We start from the raw sequence: 22153 nt of genomic DNA on the forward strand, positions 1-22153 counted from the left end.
CAGAATCGTGGTCAAAGCTGACGCTGATATGCAGAGGGAAACAAACCAAATACAAATACAAATATTTCCTGATGTTTTTACTTCTATTTTTAATCTATTGACAAAAACAGGTGAACACATAGAAAGTGTGCCGCATGTCAAGTTTTTGCATCCCGATCATCTTTCCCCTGATCATATTTCACTTGATTTTCGTGCTTATATGTACGTCTGTCTTTACATCTCCAGTAAGAAAACCAAATCATCTGCAAGATCATCATACTTTTTTGACTAAAACTTATTACATTTTGAGAGGAGGGTAGAAGAGAGAGAGAAGAGACGAGACAAGAAGAGAAGCAGTTGTGCATTACTGTATTCAAGCACTTTCAGGCTGATTGTTGTAATAGTGACATTTATAGATCACTTTAAGTAGTAGCAGAGTGATTGCAGCACCTGTTGCAGTAATAATAGCAGTAATGACACTGCTGATCATCAATAATAGGCTAATAATAACAATAGTTGAGTATGAGTGACTGAGCCGAGTGGAGTGAGGGAAACCTGCAGAATGAGGACATTGATAATGTGCTGACACAGAAAGAAAAGCCAGCATGGGCATGTTCTGTTTATTTTCCCACACAGTCAATGTGACGACTGTATAATCGTCAGCTGTAAACAAAGCTAGCAGCTGACACAGCTACTGCAGTTTAAACTAGCTGTGCGTAAGCAGTAAACGTACAGCTGTGATACGACAGTCCCACATAGTGACTCTGCCTGGTAAATGGGTCTCATAATATTGAAACTCGTATACTGTACCTTAGGTCCTGAGGTCTTTCTCTAGTGTGAGTGTGTCCTGAGTCTCCAGGAAATGAATGTAAGTCAATGTAATGTCCCCTGTGTGTGTGTGTGTTTGTGTGTGTGTGTGTATGTGCATTGTGTGCATTTTTCTCTATGTGTGTAGATGAGGTGTCCACAGAAGTGTCTGCAAAGTGCAATAATGTAGACACACACACTATTTGGTTTCCATGACTTCAGAGGACATTATATTGACTTACATTCATTTCCTGGAGACTTTATCTATTCGTCTTAAGAGAATGATGATCCATGTATGTGAGAAATTAATCGTTGCAGGCCAGGGCACAAATTAAAAATTAACTTCTCAAAACAGAATTATTATTCCTGTTCATTACTTTCTGCACAAAGCATTATAATCATGTTAATTGTATGTATTGTAATTAGCTCAGATAATTACACTGTTGTTATTAGCTGTCAGTCGCTCTCGGGGTGCTAATTGTTTATTGCTTTTACAAACTTCTCTTGTTTAAATTGTATAATTGGTACTTTGTGGACTGAATGCTCTGAACACTGCTGAGTGACTTTGACAAAATCATTCGACTGATTTTTGTTTTAATTCTGTTTCAGCAAATTGGGAAAGAGCTGCCGTCCATCTACAATAGTTGGAAACTTTGTGGCTCCAATAAAAGATTAATGAAGCTCAGATGTTGTACATGTGTGGGTATCACCAGGCGGTGTTTCCATGGTTACCATCTTTGTTGTCTCTCTCGGAATCAAACTGGAGCTGTGTGTGGATTTGTCTGTGTAGGTTCCACACGGAACAACAGGATGACCCAGCCCTCAGAGATTCCAGTTCGTCTGAATCTGCATGTCTTTGGCCTGTGGACGGAGGACAAAGCATTCTGGAGAGAATCTACTCCACACAGAAAGGCCAACCCAACTGAGAACTAAATGGCAGTTCAGCAATTCTATTTTATTTTTTCTGTTTCTTCTGCTTGAAAAAAAAATGTATCAGCATCCATCAAACTAATGACTTGTTTGAATCTATTTCCTTCCCATTGCCTAATTAATGCTCACATGAAATGTTTCACAGTCTATTGGTCACTCAGCTTTTGTGGGTGAATGATCATCTCCGACCCCGTTCACTTGCGTGGAGGAACGGGAGAGAGACAGAAAAAGTGTGTGTGTATTAAAAAGGAGAAAAAATTGAGTGGAAAAATCATGACTCAGGCGTAAAAAGGAAGCAGAGAAGAAACTAAAGATATGCTGGATGAGAGTGATGAGCAATGATGGAAGGAATTTCATCAGAAGCTAAAGCTTCAGCTTTTATTATACAGAATTGTCAGTCAGCACTTTGTTACTCACATTGGGATGAGTTCCAGAACTTAAGGGTGGTATACATACCAGGTATAGGACACATACAGTTTATCTCTGCCAGGCTCTTCGTCACCTAGGTTTCCTTGAAGATGCTGATGATGATTGGTTTCCACCTGAGCTGGTGGAGGGAGGAGAGCTGATTGGTTCCTGGTTGTTTGTGCGGCCACTCAATCTCCAGGAGTTGATTATATAAGGAAGTTTGATTTCCTGCAGCATGCAGGCTGCTTGAACTCTGCATGATGCTGCTTCTCAGGTTTGTGGTGGGAGAAAGGACGTGGGGGTACCTTCTACATCCACACCTCATAGCACAAAAGATGTTAGTTAAGTGGTGGTTGCCACACTGTATGCTTTTTGGAGGACACTTTGTCCTTTGTCTTTTGTCTTGATCAGTGGATAGTGAGGGTTTGGTTTGTGTTTTGTTTTCTTTGGCTTCTCACCTTAGTCCTGTCCTCCCCCACAGAGGTGCTCTTTTCGGTTGTTTACAAATAAAACCTTCCTTTTGATTTGTTAAGCTGTTGCTCTCTTTAAAAAACACCTGAAGGCTTGTTTGTGTATCTAGAAAAGATGTTGACAACTTCTTTAATGACAGTTGGGGGTTGTTGCAGGTCAGTGGAGGCTGTGAAACTAAACTAATAAATAAAAAAAACTGTTCAAAACTCATCTACGAATCCCAGTGGAAGTCAGTGTCAAGAAAAATATTCTGACTATGTAATGGGGGGGACATTTAAATTTTATAACACCACAGCCAGACCAAAAAACCTTGCACTGCAACAGCTCTCATCTTCTAGATATATTACATTCCAGATGAAACCAAATAAGAATACCAAAATATTTGTTTGACCTTTAATGTGAAAATGTTAGTCATTTAAAAAAAACAGACATCAATTAAACAGCATCAGTCTAGCTGGTTTATGGAAAATGCACAAATATCTGGATTTACTATATGTTTTAGATGTGTGACTTCCTGCTGCTTCAGAACATTTCCCCACAGATAATATACCCAGCAGAAAAAAAAAAAATTTGGTAAAAAGGCCGAATCTACTGTGTGTGCATTACTGGGGTGGAGATGCAGTTGTCTGCTGAATCTCATCTTTTGTGCTGTATCCATAGCTTATGTCTTAGTCCAACAACCACATTTTTTTTATTATATAAATAGCAATACCCATCATGCCTTTTCAAGAGCCATCTGATTTTAAAGTGATTGTCCCATCGTTCACCTGACTGCTGACAGTGGCATTATGTCCTTTATTCCTCCGATTCCACTACCAATCTCTGTTTAGGAAGACTTAACAGTGTGTGCACACATACACACACCCGTACACAGTGGGGACCTGAAAAATGTCCCCTGTTCAACCGTGAGTCCCCTCTTTGTGTGTGCGTAACGGCGCCAAAGTCCCCTGTTCTACTGGTTCACGAGTACACGCACTCACACACACACACACACAGGCTTCATTATAATTTCTGGAAACTTAAGCGTGACTGCTGACTCCCGACCACAATTACATTCACAGCAGTTTATTTGAAATACAGCAGGAAGTGAGAGAGATAGCACATGCACACAGCACAGGGTACCAGTGCTACTGCTGACACTGTACGCTGCCTGATAGTAAAGTAGTGCGAGTAAAAGAAGGGCAATGAGACAGAGCAAAAGAGGTCAAAAAGCAGGGGGTGGGGGGGTTAATGTAATGCGGACATCCTCGTAACTCAAGACAAGCATTACCTTGGACGTGAAATGACTAATAGGAGGTGTTCAAGGTGCTTGGATAAGGAGCTGTGTTCAAGCGAGTGGGGTTTAAAAGTCAGCTAAACTACTTGTAAACTTTAAAGTGGTGAAACGCCTGCATCAAGTTCACTTCCTAAAGCCTTGAATACTATTCTTACTGCCTGGAAAATCCATCCTGGCAGGGTGTGTGCACTAAAAGAAATGGAAGATGTTCAAATATTTTGATAGAAGACAATAAGACAATTGTCCAGGGTGTACCCTGCCTATCGCCCTACGTCAGCTGAGATTGGCACAGCACCCGCTGCGACCCTCATGTGGAGGATACAGCGGTAGAGGATTGATGGATGGATGGAAAATAAGACTTCGTTTTTGGCACAAAGGAACTGCGATTCTGGATTGTGCATCCAAATCACTACTGTACCATGTATTTCACACGTGGGAGCTTATTATGACACAACACAACACCGGCTCTTAGGAAAAGAATCTGTGCAGTCACCTGCGTCTTGCTGCATTATTGCGACAATGATGAAACAGGAAACACTAGAGAAACAAAATAGCAAAACACAATAGCAGTCCAAAAACCAGGGGGCTCCAACAAAAAGCACAGATAAACAAAATATCAATGGATGGTGTTAAAGTGAACAATTACTATAATAAAAAGTAGCGAAAGAAATTGAAATGCAAATAGAGTGTGTGAGTCAAATAGATGATAATGTAGATGCTAATGCGTGAACTTGAACGTCTCAATTTCAGAAATTTCCAACCGATTTGGAAAGACATCAGAACTTCTTTTGAGGTTTTACTGACAAAACTTTATGCAGACACACCAACATTCACAGCCTGGAGCACACAAAGACAGCTGCCTACACAGCAGAAGAGGATTCTGGGAGAAACAAAAGCCACACAAACGCAGGCTGCAATCATTATCAAACTTTACCAAACTATACAACACCTACAAAACGAGGTTTTCATTTCCAGATTTTGGGCCATGACAAATATGGGAAGAAATATATAAAATATTGCTAAAATAAACATGTTTTTATTATCAAATCAACAAAGTAAAGATGTGAATCGATAATGTTTGTTTCCACATTTCAACTTGCAATTGTTAATAAATGAATAAATGATAAATGAATTAACCCTTTAACCCTGAACATATCACAGACGACACGTTTGCGAAAGCGCATTTTGCATTACTGCAATTATACAAAGGTTTATGCAACACAATTCTATTGGAAAAACGGTTTCTGGAAGCTGAGACGTTGCACGTCAAAGCCAACATGTGCTTATTACGGTAATTTCACTCGTGCTGTTTCAGGAAGCCAGAGAGTCAGCGTCTTTGTCGCCAGAGAGGAGAGAGTTGGAAAAATTTTGGACATTGAGACAAATATTCAAACAAATGTTATTTTAAAATTGTTTCATACTTATATTTAAAATTTACCATGCAAAATCTAGTATTCATACAACTACAGTGGTTTTCTTTATTTTAAATTGTTAAAGTACTATTTTAACATGCAATAAATTGTAAATGTCAAAAGTTAGGAAAAATGGGCAAAAGCACTTACTCACAAGACATTTTCTGGCCCTTTTTAGTTAAAATAAGGCCGGACATTTTGAGGCTTACGTGTTAAAGGGATAAGATTTGATCAATTTCTGTTAGGGCAAAAACAGTATGCCCCCATAATCCTTTATAAAGGGAAATCTATATTCATATTTTGAGTAAGTATGTCATGGGTTTCTACAGCAATTTGTAATTGTTTTGGAAATTAGAGAATCCACTACCTAATTTAATGAATTCATTGCATATATTTTAGTACATGTTGTTATTTAATATGCATTATGTGGTTCTTAAAGACAAGAAAATAATACTTTCTTGTCTTTAAGAACCACATACTGCATACATGTGGTTCTTGGTATATATATATGTATATATATATACATATATATATACCATATATATATACATATAGAAGTAATGATGCAAGCTGGTTTTACCCATCAGGGTAATTCCTTTTGTCAGTGAATACAGTGGAAATATGAAATAATGAGGTAAGGCAGTAATCCAATATTATGGATGCCAACTGGTGTTTAACACTAAAGGAGAAGAGGAGTATAAAGCCATGAAATTGAATTTTTATGTCATAAATACAGTAGTGCATTTAATATTCAGGGGTTAATTCACTGTCTTCTCATTGTCAAGAATACTAAATGAGAAGAGTCACGTTTTAAGAGTTTTAAAAAAAGATAATGGGAATGATGAGAATTAAAGAAGGGAAGGGGAACAGTCTGTACTCACCTGCTGCAGCATCTGTGCCCTGTCAATACTGCATGCACACACCTCACTGTGTGTGTGTGTGTGTGTGTGTGTGCATGTGCGTGGGTGTGTGTGTGTGTGTGTGCATGCCGGAGTGTGAGTGGGGAAACAATGGAGAGACATTTTACACTCACGCACTCATATACAATGTCACGCTGCCAGGTATGATAAATGTCTGTTTCTGTAGCCTCTGTGACCCACTTGAAGAGGATCCCTTCTCCTGCACTAACTCACTAAAACGTGTTACCAGATTGTTATGATAGACCTCCTCTCCTTCCTCTTCTAATGCCTCCTCTCTGCACTTCTCTCTCTCCCTCCTTCCCCCTGCTCATCCCCCTGTATACTGAAAGCATCTGGATCAGATTCACAAATGAAACACTTCCCTCCGCCTCAGTGCCCCATCTCAATCATGAGATCTCTACTCTTTATTTATTTATATCCTATATACATGTATATATATATATATATATATATATATATATATATATATTCTTTTACTCAGCTCCAGGTCTATCACTTACGTTGTCTTCAGGGAAGTCGCTGAAACTCTCTTGATTATTTATAAGTCAAAATCCTGTCAGGATATACAGCAAAACACATTCTCTAGAGTAAAATAAAGTATATCTAACAGATGAATCACATTGCTTCAGTCTCTCCCTCCCTCCCTCTCTCTCTCTCTCTCCCTGCCCACCGCTCAGTCCTGCTGATAGCAGTCGAGCTAAATCCATACATACTTAACATTTCCATCCCAATGCCTCACCCGGCCATTCTCAACAGCATCATAACTCACTGTCATTTCCCCACCTACACAACTCCTTTAAAGTCTGCTGTGTTCACAATGAATATATCCACATTATCGCCATTCCTCCTCCCTAATCAGTCCTTCATTCAAGAGAGAGAAAGCACCCCTGCCCACTTCACGTGACTCCACTGATAAACAAGAGCATTTCACATACCGCAACCCGAAATGCTTCGATTTTGATCCTCTGGATGCATCTGTAAATAATTAATCATTTTAATGCTGGGAACATACTGTACTTCTCATCAGTGAGTTGCTTTCAGAAGGACGGACAGACTTACAGATGAACCCATGTCGATGAAATCATAACCTCCTTGACGGACGTATCAATAAATCGGTTTTGAACTTTGAACTATGACTGTCTACATTTGGAAATATTTCCCCATCTTCACTTCTTAATAAAATATCCTAAAAAAGAAAAAGGAAATTCAGTTGTACAAGCCTGCCTGGATTTAACTGATTGGAATGGTAAAATCCAGAATTTGGGATCTGTGGATTAATCAGCCAGGCTTTTATTTCATACATGTTTCTTTATCCTAATCTGTTGTTTTGGGTTTCAAGTGTAACAAAAATCATCATAATTCCCTGTGTGTCACACACTGAACGTGTGACTTTTTTGTCCCTGTTGTGTGTCATCTCTCACGAGCTCTATAGGTTGATTTATTGTATCGCCAATCAATTATTCTCTTTCCTTTGCAGTCTTTCCACCCTCCAACATTTTTAATCTCACATCACTCATTAGCCATCAGCTTTATCACTCCCTCTCATTTTCGTCTCCCTCTCATTGCACATTCATCCATTTACATTCTCACATCTGAATCTTCTCTTTCTCCCCTTTGATTCTCCCGTTTTTCTCTTTAACCTCTTTCTCCCACACTGCACTTCTTGTCCAAACTAACCGCTGTCAATATTTTTTATCTGCCTTCTTTTCCGTTTTGCAATGTTGGAGTAATTCAGCCACAAACACACACCTTTCTGTGTTTATACAGCACTCATTCACTGCAGGGTATTTTCTCTGTTTTTTGCTGTAGTGCTGTGTGCTTCTCTTGCTCTCCAAGGTTTGCCACAGCTAAACTAAATATCTATTTTCAACCACTCCCTCCAATCCTCTCATGAGTTTCACATTACACCCTGTGCTATCGTCTACACTGACTAACTCCAAAACTGCTCTCTCCTCTGTCTCTCATCTCTCTCTTCTGGGCCTGCAGTGTAACAGGAGACTGATAGCGATCGTCTGTTTTTTATCTGAGTTTATTTTTTGATCCTCTCTTCCTGCAAAACCCGCCACTGCCCTTCCCTTACCTTCGTCTCTGAGTTGTATTCCCTCCTTTTTGCACTTCATTTATCTCTCAAACATGCACACACACACACACACACACACACACACACATAAGACATAAACACACACACTCTTACAGACAGGAGCACAGTGTTGAGACAGCTCAGGCGATTCAAATAGTGGGGCCAGATAGTGGGACAATGCTGTCACCTGCTGGAATAGTATTGAAACGCCATACTTGTTAACAGTATATCACTTACAGTATACAGTAAATCATGATCAATATCATTATTATCATGTTGGTGTGACATACAGTTGGTAATGGTTGTTATATGTGTGTCATATATGTGTTTTTCTGTTCGTTTTTTGTGTTAAAGTTCACAATATTAGTACACATGCTACAAAATACCAAGGTCACATAGGAAATGTTTATCAGCTAATGAAGTGAATCGGCCATTAGTCGTCAACGTCTTCCGTAATGGCTCAGTAACGACACGATATCTACATCTTCATTTGATCTTTGCCAGCATGTACAGCACAGATGGTCCTACTGGGCTAAAGATGTAAGACACTGGAAATTAACATTACTTTGGTTTGTTGTTGTTGTTGCACATGTTGCACATGAGATATGGATCATCTTGATCGGGAGGGAACATGTTTTTTGTTTTGTTTTTTTTCAAACAAATAGATGATAGCTCCTCTTTTAATACATGTGGATAAAGGCCAAGGTGTAGTGGGGTGGGGTCTTTGACTTTATTGATTCCTGCAACCACACCTGACAGCATTGTAGACATTATATCCATTATAGCAACTTGCTTTGTTAAAAACACAAGCATTCTTTAACTGATATTCTGTCCACCCATTAACATAATAATATAAGCAATTAATACTGCAATGTTTCAAACTCACAAAAGAAATCAACAAAAAAAACACAGGGCTGTCAAGCTCATTTTTAGTTCAGGGGCCACAAGTGGGCCACACCAGTAAAATAATAGGATAATAAACTATGAACTACAAGAACTCCAAAGTATCTTTTTACAAAACCTTTATGAACAACCTGAAGTTTAACATGTGCATTTATAACTTACAGATCACGGTGGATCCACAAAGACACAACACATTTAGTCACAGTTATCTGGAACTGAAAAATATAATATTTTACACTATAATTAGATTCCTTTCACATATTCATCCTGTGAGCCGAATGTGACACTGGTGGGCTGCCACACAAGACACAAGAATCTGGCCCACGGACCATATGTTTGACACCCCTGGTTTAGAACGTTATGTAGAAGTGTTTAACGTGTTTCCATCAAATACTGTTTGTGTAATATCCGTTTCTGGGACTTAAGAGGCAGTAAAAATGTGCAAGCCCAAAGGTCCTTCTTTCCTTTTAACACCCATAGAACACACTAATGCAGAGGTGTCAGAGGTGTGGCGGCCCACCACAGAAAACATAGCACTCCAACTTTCTTTAAACTCAGCTGCCAGTGAGGTGATAGAATATAGACAGAATATTACATTCCTAAAAACTTCCATACATTCCATCTTACATTTACATTACATTTATATTGTTGTGTTTTGAACACAGATGTATTATTTACTTAATTTAATAGATTTATTTCACCCTGTTTTGATTACAATAGATTTATTTAGCATAATTAATATAATTATTATTATTTTTGTGTATATAGTATATGTATAAGTATATGCATCTTTCCATGTCCAAACATGTACTTTTACTTTCAAATTATGTGAAATATCATCATGAATATTTTTATTGTGGAATATTGTGTTATAATTTTAAGCTCATAGTGCCCACCCACTATTGAACCCCACTTTGGGTTTCATTGTTTTCAGAATTGTTTTTAATTCAAAGAATAACAGTATAAAAATATAGTAGGTAGTATTGTATATTGTTGCATTACACAATACTCTACTACTGTCTGGTTTAACTCCTTTTCTTGTTTAACTTGTTTATCTGATATTGTGCCTTGGTCATATAAGGACAGCATTACTGCTATACAGAAAAAGCACATTTTGCTTTGAATGAGTATGTTCTCACACGAAGGGCAGCCCACCGATGTGATCCACACACCTTGTTTGACCACAGACAGCTGATCAGACAGATGCTTCTCACTTGGCCAACGTGTGAAGAAGAAAAAGATGAATGTGTGAAGCAGTCTTTCCTTTTATATAGATGAAACCTACATCTTTAAAAAAAACACTTATTTGTTTAGGTTTGAATATTTGACTGTGTTGTTTTTTTGTGCCCTATGAAAACTGTGGATGCTGTCTGTATAGTAAGACAACATGTTTTGACAAGAATCTAATGTGATGCACAAAAATAGTCTTTAGTCTAAAATAAGTGGTGTTTAATTATACCACCAGAGAGGTCACAATAAATACAGGCAGGACTTTTTGTAACCTTTATTGTGGTGCTTTAGCCTTCAAGTTTTATAGCCACTTAATCACATGGCACCAACACAAAGCATTTCGACATGTGGACACCGTCAAGACAGTCTAATTAACTTCAATCCAAGAGTTCTAAAGGGGAAGAAAAATGGATTAGGTGAGTCTGAATGTGGCATGGTGTAGCAGGGTGTTGGAGTATTTCAGAAAATCAACATCTTTAGATTTTACAGAGAATGTTCAGAAAAGGTCGGCCACAAGGTTGGTAGTGGTTAGCACTCTTGCCTTTGCAGCAAGAAGACCCGGGTTTGCGACCCGGTTGGAACAAGAGCCTTTCTGCAGGGAGTTTGCATGTTCTCTGTGTGTGTGTGGCTTTTCTCCGGGTTTTCCGGCTTCATCCAGTCCAAAAACATACAATATGGGTATTAGGTAAATAGGACACTCTAAATCAGGGGTGTCAAACTGATTTCAAGTGATTTCAAGTGGGCCGGATCAGTAAAATAATAGCATAATAACTTCATTGAAGTATCTTTTTACAAAACAAGTGATGAACAAACCTCAAATTTACTGAGGAAAAATAATTACAATTTCAGCAATATTACCGTCTACCAGTCTTGTATAAAGTACCTTAAAAGGATACTAAAATGACTTTTAAAGTATTTGACATTTTTTGAGTTGAGCCATGGTGGATCAGTGGTAGGGCGAGTTGTCTGGCTCTTCTTTCTGGCTCTGCTCGTCATGTTGAAGCATGTGAATGTGGGAAAACTGTAGCGTCAAGCAGCTCATCAAGACCAGAAAAGCTCTGTATAAATACAGACCATAATACCAACTCTTCTTCTTCTCCCGATTTTATTTGGCATTAACGGGCAACAAAGACAGTTAGAGGAAATGTAGTGGAGTAAAAGTAAAAAGTTGCTAGAAATAAAGTACAGTACAGATACGTGAATTTTGTACTTAAGTAACAGTAGCAAAGTATTTGCACGTTACATTACAACACAACACAACACAACATCCTGTGGGCCAGATTGGACCCTCTTGTGGGCCGGACCGAGGTGGTTGTTTGTCTCTGTATGTGGCCCTGTGATGCCCTATGTCAGCTAAGATTGGCACAACTCCCCCCACGTCCCTCGTGTGGAGGATTAAGCAGTAGAAGATGGATGGATGGATGGATGGATGGTAAGAAAAAGAGAAAATATTGTAGCAGTTGATGCCAGAGGTCAGAGGAGAAGGGCCTGACTGGTTCAAAATGATAGAAAAAAGCAACAGTAATTTGCGTAAAATGTTGCAAACTCAGTGGGCAGAAGATCATGAATGACAATAATATTATTATTAGTTGTAGTAGTGTTATTGTCATCATTATTATGCTATGAGGTTCTATGAAAATATAGGCGATCGTGTGAGGTAACATGTCTTAGATAATGTTTGTTTTACAAATAAAAATTGATTGATTGATTGATGATCATCATATTCAAGCACACTAACAGAGGCTGAATATGGCTTTCTGTTACAAACCTGCATCCTCTTACTTTTCATGTTTGACTTTTGACCTTTTGGCATATATGCCTTTTATAAATGCCATGGAATTATGTGTAACATACTAAGATGATCCACATGAGCCATTATCTGCATTTGTACGTGTTCAATTCACACTTATCACCCACAAACTTTGTACGTGCAGAATGTACAGGATGTGGCCTGTTTGACCACAAAACAAAAAACAAGCTGTAGCATGAGTATATAATGCCACAAATGGAGTGTCTGATCCAGACCTTTGACCAGAGAGCTTCACTTAGACATCATCATCCTGCTGACAGGTGAGTTGATCTTTCTAATCAACTTTTGAGAGCACAAAACAATTGAGAAAAAACAACTTTTGAAATATGTAGTTTCTGTGATACTAATGTTCATGACACTGATGAATGACTCTTTTTTTTTTTATGCTTGTCTATAATTTAGAAGTCATTTTGCTGACCACAGTGATGAAGGTCAACACAGTCATCTTTGTTTCACTGTCATTGTTCCTTTGCTGGACAAATGTTGACTCCATGAGGGTGAGTGGAGCCAATCCTGTCGCATATAATTTACATTTTAGTACAACTGATTTGCAGCAGCTAATTTATTTGAGGAGTAACATGTTGAAGAAAAGTATGTGTTTGATACTTTGTGCAAATGTGTTCATTGACAAGTAATTTATTACCGAAAAATCACATTTTCTAGTGACTACAGCTCTAATAAACATTTTTATGGTTGTGCTTTGCTTTTTTTTTGTTTCCCTCATTAGATCAATTTGGATTTCAAACTAAAATATGTCAGCAAGTTGGACATGGCTGAAGAGTCGGTTGATGACATGTACTTTGGCTGCAATTATCTAATGCACGAAGAGGTCATGGGCAGATACTCGGAGGAGATGTACAAGGGGCCATTTAAGGAGGCCTGGAAAGAGGCAGAAGAATGTGCAAACATCAAAATTGAAGAACAAAATCTCAAAGAATATGAGGGTCTAACCAAAGCTCACCTGCAAGCCATTTGTGCTTACACAGATGATAACATTTATACAATGTTCAATAATGACTGCCGCAATGGGAAGAAGTCCTATGGCTCCTCATTCCAGTTCCACTCTTTGCATTTCTTTCTGACATCTGCTGTGCAGATTCTGAATAAACATTACTTCTGCCACCACACATTTAGAAGGACTAATCATATATTCAATGTTAAAGAAAATGAGACAGTTAGATTTGGATCCTTTGCCTCTACCTCTTACAATAGAACCCTATATGACTTTGGTATAAAGTCCTGTTTTGAGGTTGAGACGTGTGCAGGTGGGTTTTTAAACAAATTATCAGTTGTCGATGGAGAAGAAGAGGTGCTCATCCCCCCCTATGAGATGTTCATCATAAGAGAGATAATAGTAGATAAGAATAAAATGAAAGCTCTGGGTGTGGAGTCGTGTGAGGTCCTGTACGTCTTGAAGAGTGCAGGATATAAGAGCAATCTGAACTGCAAACTTATGCGCCAATGAAAAGACCTGTGGTTCTGCCCCAAGCAGTGGGAAAGGCCCACTGTTGTTTAGCCCTCATTTAATGTTGTAATCATCTCGTCACAATTGACATCATTTGTATTTGTTGTTAAGTTGTTGTAAAATCAATAAATTTGTCACTGCATGGAAAGGAAACTACTGCTTTTGTATATATTGGTTACATGACATGACAAGACAATGCACAAGATGTTGTGTGATTTCAAACGATCCCGTGAGGAATGATCCAACCTCCTAATAAGTGAATGCATGAATACATTAATAAGTAATTAATAAGATTAATAAGTGATTCATAAACAATGCCCTAACGCCTTTGACATAACTGGAGAACAGACTGGAAGTTGCTATACTCATAAATCGAGAGGTATATCTCCATGTTAGTAATCATTATTTATTTTTTAGTAATAATGTCACATCAGTAAATTTAAACAAATTTAAATCTTCAACTCTGGTCATGTATGGACAGGACGGCCTTTTAGTCAATGAAAAGCTTTCAAGTCAAAAAGAGAAACTGTCCTTGAGACAACACACACTGTGTTTAATAAAGTTTGGATACAATTTGCATCTGAATACATTTTTAATAACGTCCCCCCCAAAAAAAAGTTTACACTGTGCAGGTACATTCAAGCAATTTGCATTTTAAAATGTTTGCATTCATCATTCTCTTCCATGTGATCTTGTCAGCTCTACTGATTGACGACACTGACGCAAGTTTTTGTTAAGGCTCAGTGGGGTAAATCAAAGCGCCAGAGAAGGTGTTCAGGCCTATACCGCTCCCACACAGCTGCCTGCCACTCAGTAGCTCTACATAGACCTGTCCTCCCTTCTGCAGCGACAGCAGGACGGTCTGTGTGCTGCTGTCCTCTGAGTCCTCCCAGTTGTCCTCCCAGGTGGAGGCCACGGCCTTCCCATTTTGCATGAGTTGCACTTTGTAGTACAACTTCTTACCCACCACGCCCACCTTGGAGTAGACGGAAAAGGAGAAGGAGTACAGTGCGGAACGAGGTGCCGTGAATGTCCCTGGAATGACAATGTTTTTGAGTATTTAGTTGGGGGAGATATCTTTGGACATTCATGGTACAAGAGTCAGCTGGAGGTAATCATGGAGGGAAGACATTCAACTGAATACCAGTCAGTTCATTGCTTTCATTGCTATCATTTCCATATACTTGATGAACTCACTTCACTTATGTCTGGTGTATTTTGCTACATCACTACCAAAAGCTGGCGAAATGGCGAGCAGCGAGCCGCATCACAACCCCTGCCACTGTATTTCATTCCAGTGACAGTGGAGTCTATGCTCCGGTCATGGAGGAAGTACTGAACTTATCATTTTGATTAACTGACTCTGATGTACTATATTGTAATGGTAAACCAACCAAACTAAACCAAACCAAGTCAAGCCCTGCTAAGCCGTGCCGAGGTGGTACTTTGTAGTGGAAAAGCATCATTAGTCCTTCATGGTGCTAAGTTAATTTGTGAGGACTTACCCAGAGCAGCGTTATATCCGTCTCCCTGGTTGAGGGTAATGACATCATAAGGAATGGGACTGTTTCTGTTGAAAGGTCCAAAGCAGTTTGTTCTGGGGCTCATGGAGGCAGTGAATGCAATCTTTACGTCACCTGAGATAGTCAGCAGGATAAAGGCAAGAAAAACTGACTTTAAATTTAAACCTCAAGTGTGCTTTGCAAACTATAGTCTTAAAAACAATGTCAGTGAAAAGGTGACATGGATGAGATTTACATAACCACTTAAGAGTTTCAGCTCAAAAAGATAACAACTCTTGAACCAATATATTGTTTTGGTCTATGTGGGAAATTTTTGTGTGTCTCCTGAAATAGGTTAGAGCATCAAATCAAAAATGAATAACGTATGCTGTCACTGATGAATAAAAATATCAATGCAAAGTCAAAAGTGAGTATTTATAAGTGAGCCAGTTGGGCCCGTTTCTGATGCGAATACAGTCGTTCAGACAGGAAATTGCAGCTATAATAATATGACTATGGACTCATCCACAGATAATCTCTACTTGCAATTATGTTCAAGTACCTATGACTTCCAGCACGTTGTCAGCCAGCTGAGATATTTTCTCTGACAGGTCCATTATTCTCGTGAAGATTTTATTCTCCACTTCCTGCAGCTGATTGTTGGCACAGCAGCAGCCTCGCTGGCGCTTGAATGCACACTCGCAGTCCCACTTTCTGCATGGCAGCTCCCCTGGCCATGCAACTATAAATGCAGAAGCAGGGAAAGAGGAAACAGACAATGTCATTTATGTGGAAATCAAGTGGTGTGCCTTAGAACACAGAGCATTTAGGTCACACTTTTTTCCATTACTATATTAACCCTTTAATGCCTCAGCCTCATAATGTCTGTCTGGACTGTCTGTACAATTTACTTCACGTTAAAAGAAAAAACCTGAAACACTGTAGTTGCACCAGATTTTGTGCACCAGATTTTGTGCATTAAATTTGAAATTTGAACAGTATAAATCATATTTAAATAAAACAAATATTGAGTTTTTGTCTAAATGCCCAAAACAGGACATTTTTTTAATTACGTACAGGCATTCCCACTTTTTCCCTTTCTGGCGTCAAAGATGCTGATTTGCCGGTTTCTTGCAACAGCATGAGTGAAATTACCGTAGTAACCACATGTTGGTTTTGAATATGATACACTCTGTGTTAAAGGGTTAAAATATATACAGAGGATATGAGAATATAGTGCAATATAGAGTGTTTTTACAATACTTAGTATTGAAATGCATATGAACAAAAATAAAAGGAAAAAACAGTCTATTGTGAATTTTGCATAATAATCATTACTGATGTTTCGGGGTTTTTAAATGTAATATAAAATGACTCACACGTTTGACTCAACAACACTCAACAACATTTATTTTTCAAAGCACATTATTAGTACTAATATTAGTAATATTCCCGCTGCAATTTACCAAGGGTGCACCTGTGGCATTGATATGTGCTGTGTGAGCACTAAGGGTTAAATAGAGATAATAGCAGAGCAATAACAATAATTAGTAACAATGTTTATGCATAAAACTACTGTAAGAGACATTGACAATAAGGCACATTGGTACACAAGGACTTTCCGAACTTTCCAAACACATCTCGCTTATCCTCAACCTCTAATGTGAAGTTTTAAAATGATTAGATGATCAATGGTGTGACTTACCTGCGGCTGCTTTAAGGCTGCTAAGAGTGTTTTCAGCTCTCAAACAGCTGTCACACAGCAGGCCCGAGAGAAACAGAGTGCAAACTATAGCTCTCATCTCACAACACAGGGAAATGTCTGCAAACACAACAGTGCGCAGAAGTTACTGTTATGTCTCTGCAGTCAACGAGTTAATGCAAACAGTTTGATGATTTCCTCATCAATCATTGCTTAACTTTGACAAATAACATATACGGGCGGGAAAAAAAGCCCAAATCTGTAAGTTTGAATGAGATTTGGCCCACATAGGTTTGTGTTATATTAACTTACAGCAGTCCAACAGGGAATCTCCTCTTCAGTCTGTACCACCGTGAAATCTTGCAGTCCCACGTTGAGCTACAAATATCCCTGGCCACAGATAAAAGGTAAAGGTATTTTTCTGCAGGAGAAAACAATTGTGCTGCATGTGGAGCCCACAAAAATGACTTTATTTGACAAAATGCTTTTATTTCAAGGTGGGTGGAGCAACCCCCCTCTGTCCAGTAAAATGTATGTTTTCCTATTTCCCTTTGTTTTCTTGCTCTGTGCTACATAGGCTTGATGTGACCTATAGGAGTATATTTCCAGGGGATCCGTGCTGATGAGCTCCCGAGTGTATATCAAAATTCCCTGGGTTGTGTCAGAGTGAATACTCACTAACAAGGTCAGAAGTGTCACGTTAGCTGATAGGATCTCAGTTTGTTGTTAGTGATAAGCCTGCTGCATTATCTCTCTGCACCTATCACTCTGCTGAAAAAAATGATGGTACCAGGTCAGAAAGTGGCCTAGTTTAGCTTTTTTTTGTATTTACTCCTGAGTGAGTATACCTGTTTGTGTATGGGTGTGTGTGCAGTGTGTGTTAGTCTGTGTTCTGTCAGTCGCGGTCACACTATGTTGCAGCGCTGTGGATTGACAGTAAAGATCTGTGTCTACCACAGACTCCAACAGACTCAATTAAAACATAAATGTTTGAAAGCGTGGTCTTTCATGTGCCATATTGACTACAATGAACACGTGAACCTGCAAGGAAATGAAATATCTTGGGCATTCCGTCGCTGATGAGTTGCTATTTTGAGGTTTTTGCACATCTTTTTGGTGCGAAACTGAAGAAAGCTCGCTGTGGCTTCTAATGATGCCATGAGGCCGTTACTCGTGTGTTAGCAGGAGGCAAAGTGCCAGTCATGTTTTTGTGTCTACCGGTGTCCCTTCATGTGAGGCACAACTAAGAAATCTGATGTACAGTTTTACAGTGTGTGTTGCCTTGATGAGACAGAAAATGGTACCATGGAGACGCTAACCAGCCTGAGGAGGATGTGTTTTAATCAGTCATCCAGGCTCAGAAATCACTGGTAAGAAAGCCTGTATATATATATGCATTGTATTTTACCAATCTTATACCCATTTTATTTATCTGTCTTTATCTGCTATGGGCCCTCTTGTGGGTCTTTAAACGACGAAGGACCTTTGTCTATGGAGCTTGCAAGGTATTACCGTGTGCGCTGGTTTTCTCCAGATACTCTGGTTTCCTCCCACTGTCCAAAAACATGCAGAGGTAAATTGTACACTCTAAATTGACTGTGAATGTTGTCTCTGTGCGTTTGCCCTGCGATGGACTGGAATGCCTTTCGCTCTGTGCCACCTTGGATTGGCTCCAGTGACCCCACAACCCTCACGTGGAGGATAAAGTGGTAGATGTATGATGAAGGAATGGGAATAAGCTATTTTGGAAGCTTCACCTCACTGTAACCTTCTCTGTTACACAACTGCAATTGATTAAACTGTGGTTGTCTACAACTAGACTCCACGATGGTTCACTTTGTTAATGGATCCTGGTAGTGTAAAAACAGATTAATTACCTTTTAGTGTGCTGCGTAGCTATATAGGACCTTGGTAATGATTTTTCCTACCCTGAATATGGAGTCTATTCATATTCTGGATAGCCTGAGATTAGAGCAGCGATGTTCAATATTTTATATCAGCAACAGCCCATTATTACTTTCTGCAATATTTTATTTTCACTTTATAAAGGAGAGTCCAATCTACAGATCAGACTTTTAGTGTACAGTTTATTGTTCCTTTGAGTAATTCACATGGTTCTACAGCCCACAGTTTAACTGACTCTCACCATAGTTGTCTTGTGCAGCAGCAGTTATTACCAGAATAAACCAGGACCAACTTATTTCATGTGACTCATGATTAAATAAATAGGTAGCTCTACATCTGCTGGATTTCCAGATAGGAGTTACCTCTGAAAATAGGAATTTTATATAAACATTTATTTATAAAAGTATTACTTGAGCTTGATAATATATATGGAATATGGCTCTGCATAATGAAATTCAAACCCTGGTATTCCCATAAAGATATAGAAGAGAACATGATATCTTAAGATATCTTTGGACATGTGCACAAAAAGAAACAATGGTTCCAAAAAAAAACGCCATAAATGCCACTAGTATCATGTTACAAGGAGGATCTGAGAAAGGCTGGAATTGTAAATGCTGAATGCGTTTTGTTCTCCGTGACCTCTTTATGTTAAAAAACTCTAAACTGGCCATTTCTGCAAAAAGGGACAAGATGAAGACTACAAAATTCCGCTGCGAAATTTCGAGTGTGCCTGCTTCATGCTGCCGATTTTGGGTAGATTGAAATTTAAAATATGAAGCTTGTAGATTTGGGGTGTCCAAAATTTCTTTTTTACAAGGGCCAAATTTGATGATGTGAAGATGTTAGGGGGGCCAATGGTCACTTCACACCTTTTTGTGGTCCAAAAGGTCATAGTTTAATATGTGGTCCAAAAAGTCACCAAAATGTCATAGTTTAGTATGTGGTCCAAAAAGTCGTTGAAATGTCAGTTTAGTATGTCATCAAAAAAATCACTAAAATGTCATAGTTTAGTATGTCGTCAAAAAAGTCACTAAAATGTCATAGTTGAGTAATAATAGATCCAAAAGTCACTAAATGTATAAGTTTAGTATGTGGTTCAAAATGTGACAAAAATGTCATAGTTTAGTATGTGGTCCAAAATGTGACAAAAATGTCATAGTTTAGTATGTGGTCCAAAATGTGACTAAAATGTCACAGTTTAGTATGTCGTCAAAAAAGTCACTAAAATTTCATAGTTTAGTATGTGGTTCAAAATGTGACTAAAATGTCACAGTTTAGTATGTTGTCCAAAATGTGACATAAATATCATAGTTTAGTATGTGGTCTAAAATGTGACAAAAATGTCATAGTTTAGTATGTGGTCCCAATTGTGACAAAAATGTCATAGTTTAGTATGTGGTCCAAAATGTGACAAAAATGTCATAGTTTAGTATGTCGTCAAAAAAGTTATTAACAGAGAATCGTTGCATGAATGGGTTGACATCTTCCATCTCTTATTGCACTGTTTCAATGTCTTACATGAACGTAATGTTAACAAGGACAAGACAAAGATCTCCATCAAATGTAATTAATCTGTATTGTTTGCATTATGTAACACAAAGTTTGTCGACGAGGATGGGATTCGAACCCACGCGTGCAGAGCACAATGGATTAGCAATCCATCGCCTTAACCACTCAGCCACCTCGTCCTTTTTCTAACCTTTTTTCTTCATTTAAATTCTGTAAAAGAGAGTTCTTCAAACGAAAATCATGGGTAAAGTGAATTTTGCATGGTTTAGTATGTGGTCCAAAAAGTTATTAAAATGTCATAGTTTAGTATGTGGTCCCAATTGTGACAAAAATGTCATAGTTTAGTATGTGGTCCAGAATGTGACTAAAATTTCACAGTTTAGTATGTCGTCAAAAAAGTCATTAAAATGTCATAGTTTAGTATGTGGTCCAAAAAGTCACCAAAATGTCATAGTTTAGTATGTGGTCTAAAATGTGACAAACATGTCATAGTTTAGTATGTGGTCCAAAATGTGACAAAAAATGTCATAGTTTAGTATGTGGTCCAAAATGTGACAAAATGTCATAGTTTAGTACGTGGTCCAAAATGTGACAAAATGTCATAGTTTAGTATGTCGTCCAAAAAGTCACCAAAATGTCATAGTTTAGTATGTGGTCCAAAAAGACACCAAAATGTCATAGTTTAGTATGTGGTCCAAAATGTGACAAAAATGTCATAGTTTAGTATGTGGTCTAAAATGTGACAAAAATGTCATAGTTTAGTATGTGGTCCCAATTGTGACAAAAATGTCATAGTTTAGTATGTGGTCCAGAATGTGACAAAAATGTCATAGTTTAGTATGTCGTCAAAAAAGTTATTAACAGAGGATCGTTGCATGAATGGGTTGACATCTTCCATCTCTTATTGCACTGTTTCAATGTCTTACATAAACGTAATGTTAACAAGGACAAGACAAAGATCTCCATCAAATGTAATTAATCTATATTGTTTGCATTATGTAACACAAAGTTTGTCGACAAGGATGGGATTCGAACCCACGCGTGCAGAGCACAATGGATTAGCAATCCATCGCCTTAACCACTCGGCCACCTCGTCCATTTTCTAACCTTTTTTCTTCATTTAAATTCTGTAAAAGAGAGTTCTTCAAACGAAAATCATGGGTAAAGTGAATTTCGCATGGTTTAGTATGTGGTCCAAAAAGTTATTAAAATGTCATAGTTTAGTATGTTGTCCAAAATGTGACAAAAATATCATAGTTTAGTATGTGGTCCAAAATGTGACAAAAATGTCATAGTTTAGTATGTCGTCAAAAAAGTCATTAAAATGTCATAGTTTAGTAATAGTATAGTATATCGTCCAAAATCAGTCAAAAAAGTCAAAGTATAGTTTGCCGTACAAAATCAGTCAAAAAAGTCATACTATAGTATATCATACACAATTTGACCAAAAAATCATAGTTAAGTATGTTGACCAAAATTTAGCAAAAAAGTCATACTTTAGTATGTTATCCAAAATTTGACAAAAAAGTCATACTTTACTATGTTGTCCAAAATCAGTAAAAAAGTCATACTATAGTATGTCATTTTTTTGACTGATTTTGGACGACATAGTAAAGTATGACTTTTTTGTCAAATTTTGAACCACACGCTAAATTATGTCTTTTTTGACTGATTTTGGAAGACATACATACTATGACTTTTTCGACTGATTTGGGACGACATACTAAAGTTTGACTTATTTGTCAAATTTTGGAAGACATACTATAGTATGACTTTTTTTTTCAAATTTTGAACCACACACTAAATTATGTCTTTTTTGACTGAGTTTGGACGACATACTA

At 38.1% G+C, this 22153-nt stretch overlaps 2 protein-coding genes, 1 long non-coding RNA gene and 2 other non-coding genes across 5 annotated transcripts; 2 read left to right on the plus strand and 3 right to left on the minus strand.

The window, feature by feature from the left end:
• Positions 1–782: 782 nt before the first annotated feature.
• On the plus strand, positions 783–2631 carry LOC122771647. The gene is made up of 3 exons (XR_006360634.1): positions 783–847; positions 1396–1485; positions 1577–2631. It is a non-coding gene; the product is annotated as an uncharacterized LOC122771647 (long non-coding RNA).
• A 9829-nt stretch (positions 2632–12460) lies between these two features.
• On the plus strand, positions 12461–13691 carry LOC122770956 (erythroblast NAD(P)(+)--arginine ADP-ribosyltransferase-like). Its single transcript, XM_044028191.1, has 3 exons — positions 12461–12486; positions 12629–12723; positions 12954–13691. The coding sequence occupies exons 2-3, from the start codon at positions 12652–12654 to the stop codon at positions 13689–13691; spliced, it is 810 nt and encodes a 269-aa protein (XP_043884126.1). The 5' UTR covers positions 12461–12486; positions 12629–12651.
• Positions 13692–14223: 532 nt separating this feature from the next.
• Positions 14224–17334, minus strand: cbln18 (cerebellin 18). The gene is made up of 5 exons (XM_044029063.1): positions 17208–17334; positions 16899–17015; positions 15756–15935; positions 15197–15328; positions 14224–14726 (listed from the first exon to the last, which is right to left on the minus strand). The coding sequence occupies exons 2-5, from the start codon at positions 16993–16995 to the stop codon at positions 14425–14427; spliced, it is 711 nt and encodes a 236-aa protein (XP_043884998.1). The 5' UTR covers positions 16996–17015; positions 17208–17334; the 3' UTR covers positions 14224–14424.
• A 3075-nt stretch (positions 17335–20409) lies between these two features.
• Positions 20410–20491, minus strand: trnas-gcu. Its single transcript has one exon. It is a non-coding gene; the product is annotated as a tRNA-Ser (tRNA).
• Positions 20492–21326: 835 nt separating this feature from the next.
• trnas-gcu lies at positions 21327–21408 on the minus strand. The gene has a single exon. It is a non-coding gene; the product is annotated as a tRNA-Ser (tRNA).
• Between the last annotated feature and the right edge of the window lie 745 nt (positions 21409–22153).

The sequence above is a fragment of the Solea senegalensis genome, linkage group LG6 (genome assembly GCF_019176455.1).
Source record: "Solea senegalensis isolate Sse05_10M linkage group LG6, IFAPA_SoseM_1, whole genome shotgun sequence".
In the NCBI taxonomy this organism is placed as follows: Eukaryota; Metazoa; Chordata; class Actinopteri; order Pleuronectiformes; family Soleidae; genus Solea; species Solea senegalensis.

What these genes read in the sequence shown, in the direction of transcription:
- LOC122770956 (XM_044028191.1), top strand. Translation starts at nt 12,652, where the DNA reads ATGAAGGTCAACACAGTCATCTTTGTTTCACTGTCATTGTTCCTTTGC. An exon ending in CAAATGTTGACTCCATGAGG is followed by an intron (nt 12,724 to 12,953) that starts GTGAGTGGAGCC and finishes TTCCCTCATTAG; the next exon opens with ATCAATTTGGATTTCAAACT.
- cbln18 (XM_044029063.1), bottom strand. Translation starts at nt 16,995, where the DNA reads ATGAGAGCTATAGTTTGCACTCTGTTTCTCTCGGGCCTGCTGTGTGAC. An exon ending in CAGCCTTAAAGCAGCCGCAG is followed by an intron (nt 15,936 to 16,898) that starts GTAAGTCACACC and finishes CTGCATTTATAG; the next exon opens with TTGCATGGCCAGGGGAGCTG. An exon ending in CGGATATAACGCTGCTCTGG is followed by an intron (nt 14,727 to 15,196) that starts GTAAGTCCTCAC and finishes TTGTCATTCCAG; the next exon opens with GGACATTCACGGCACCTCGT.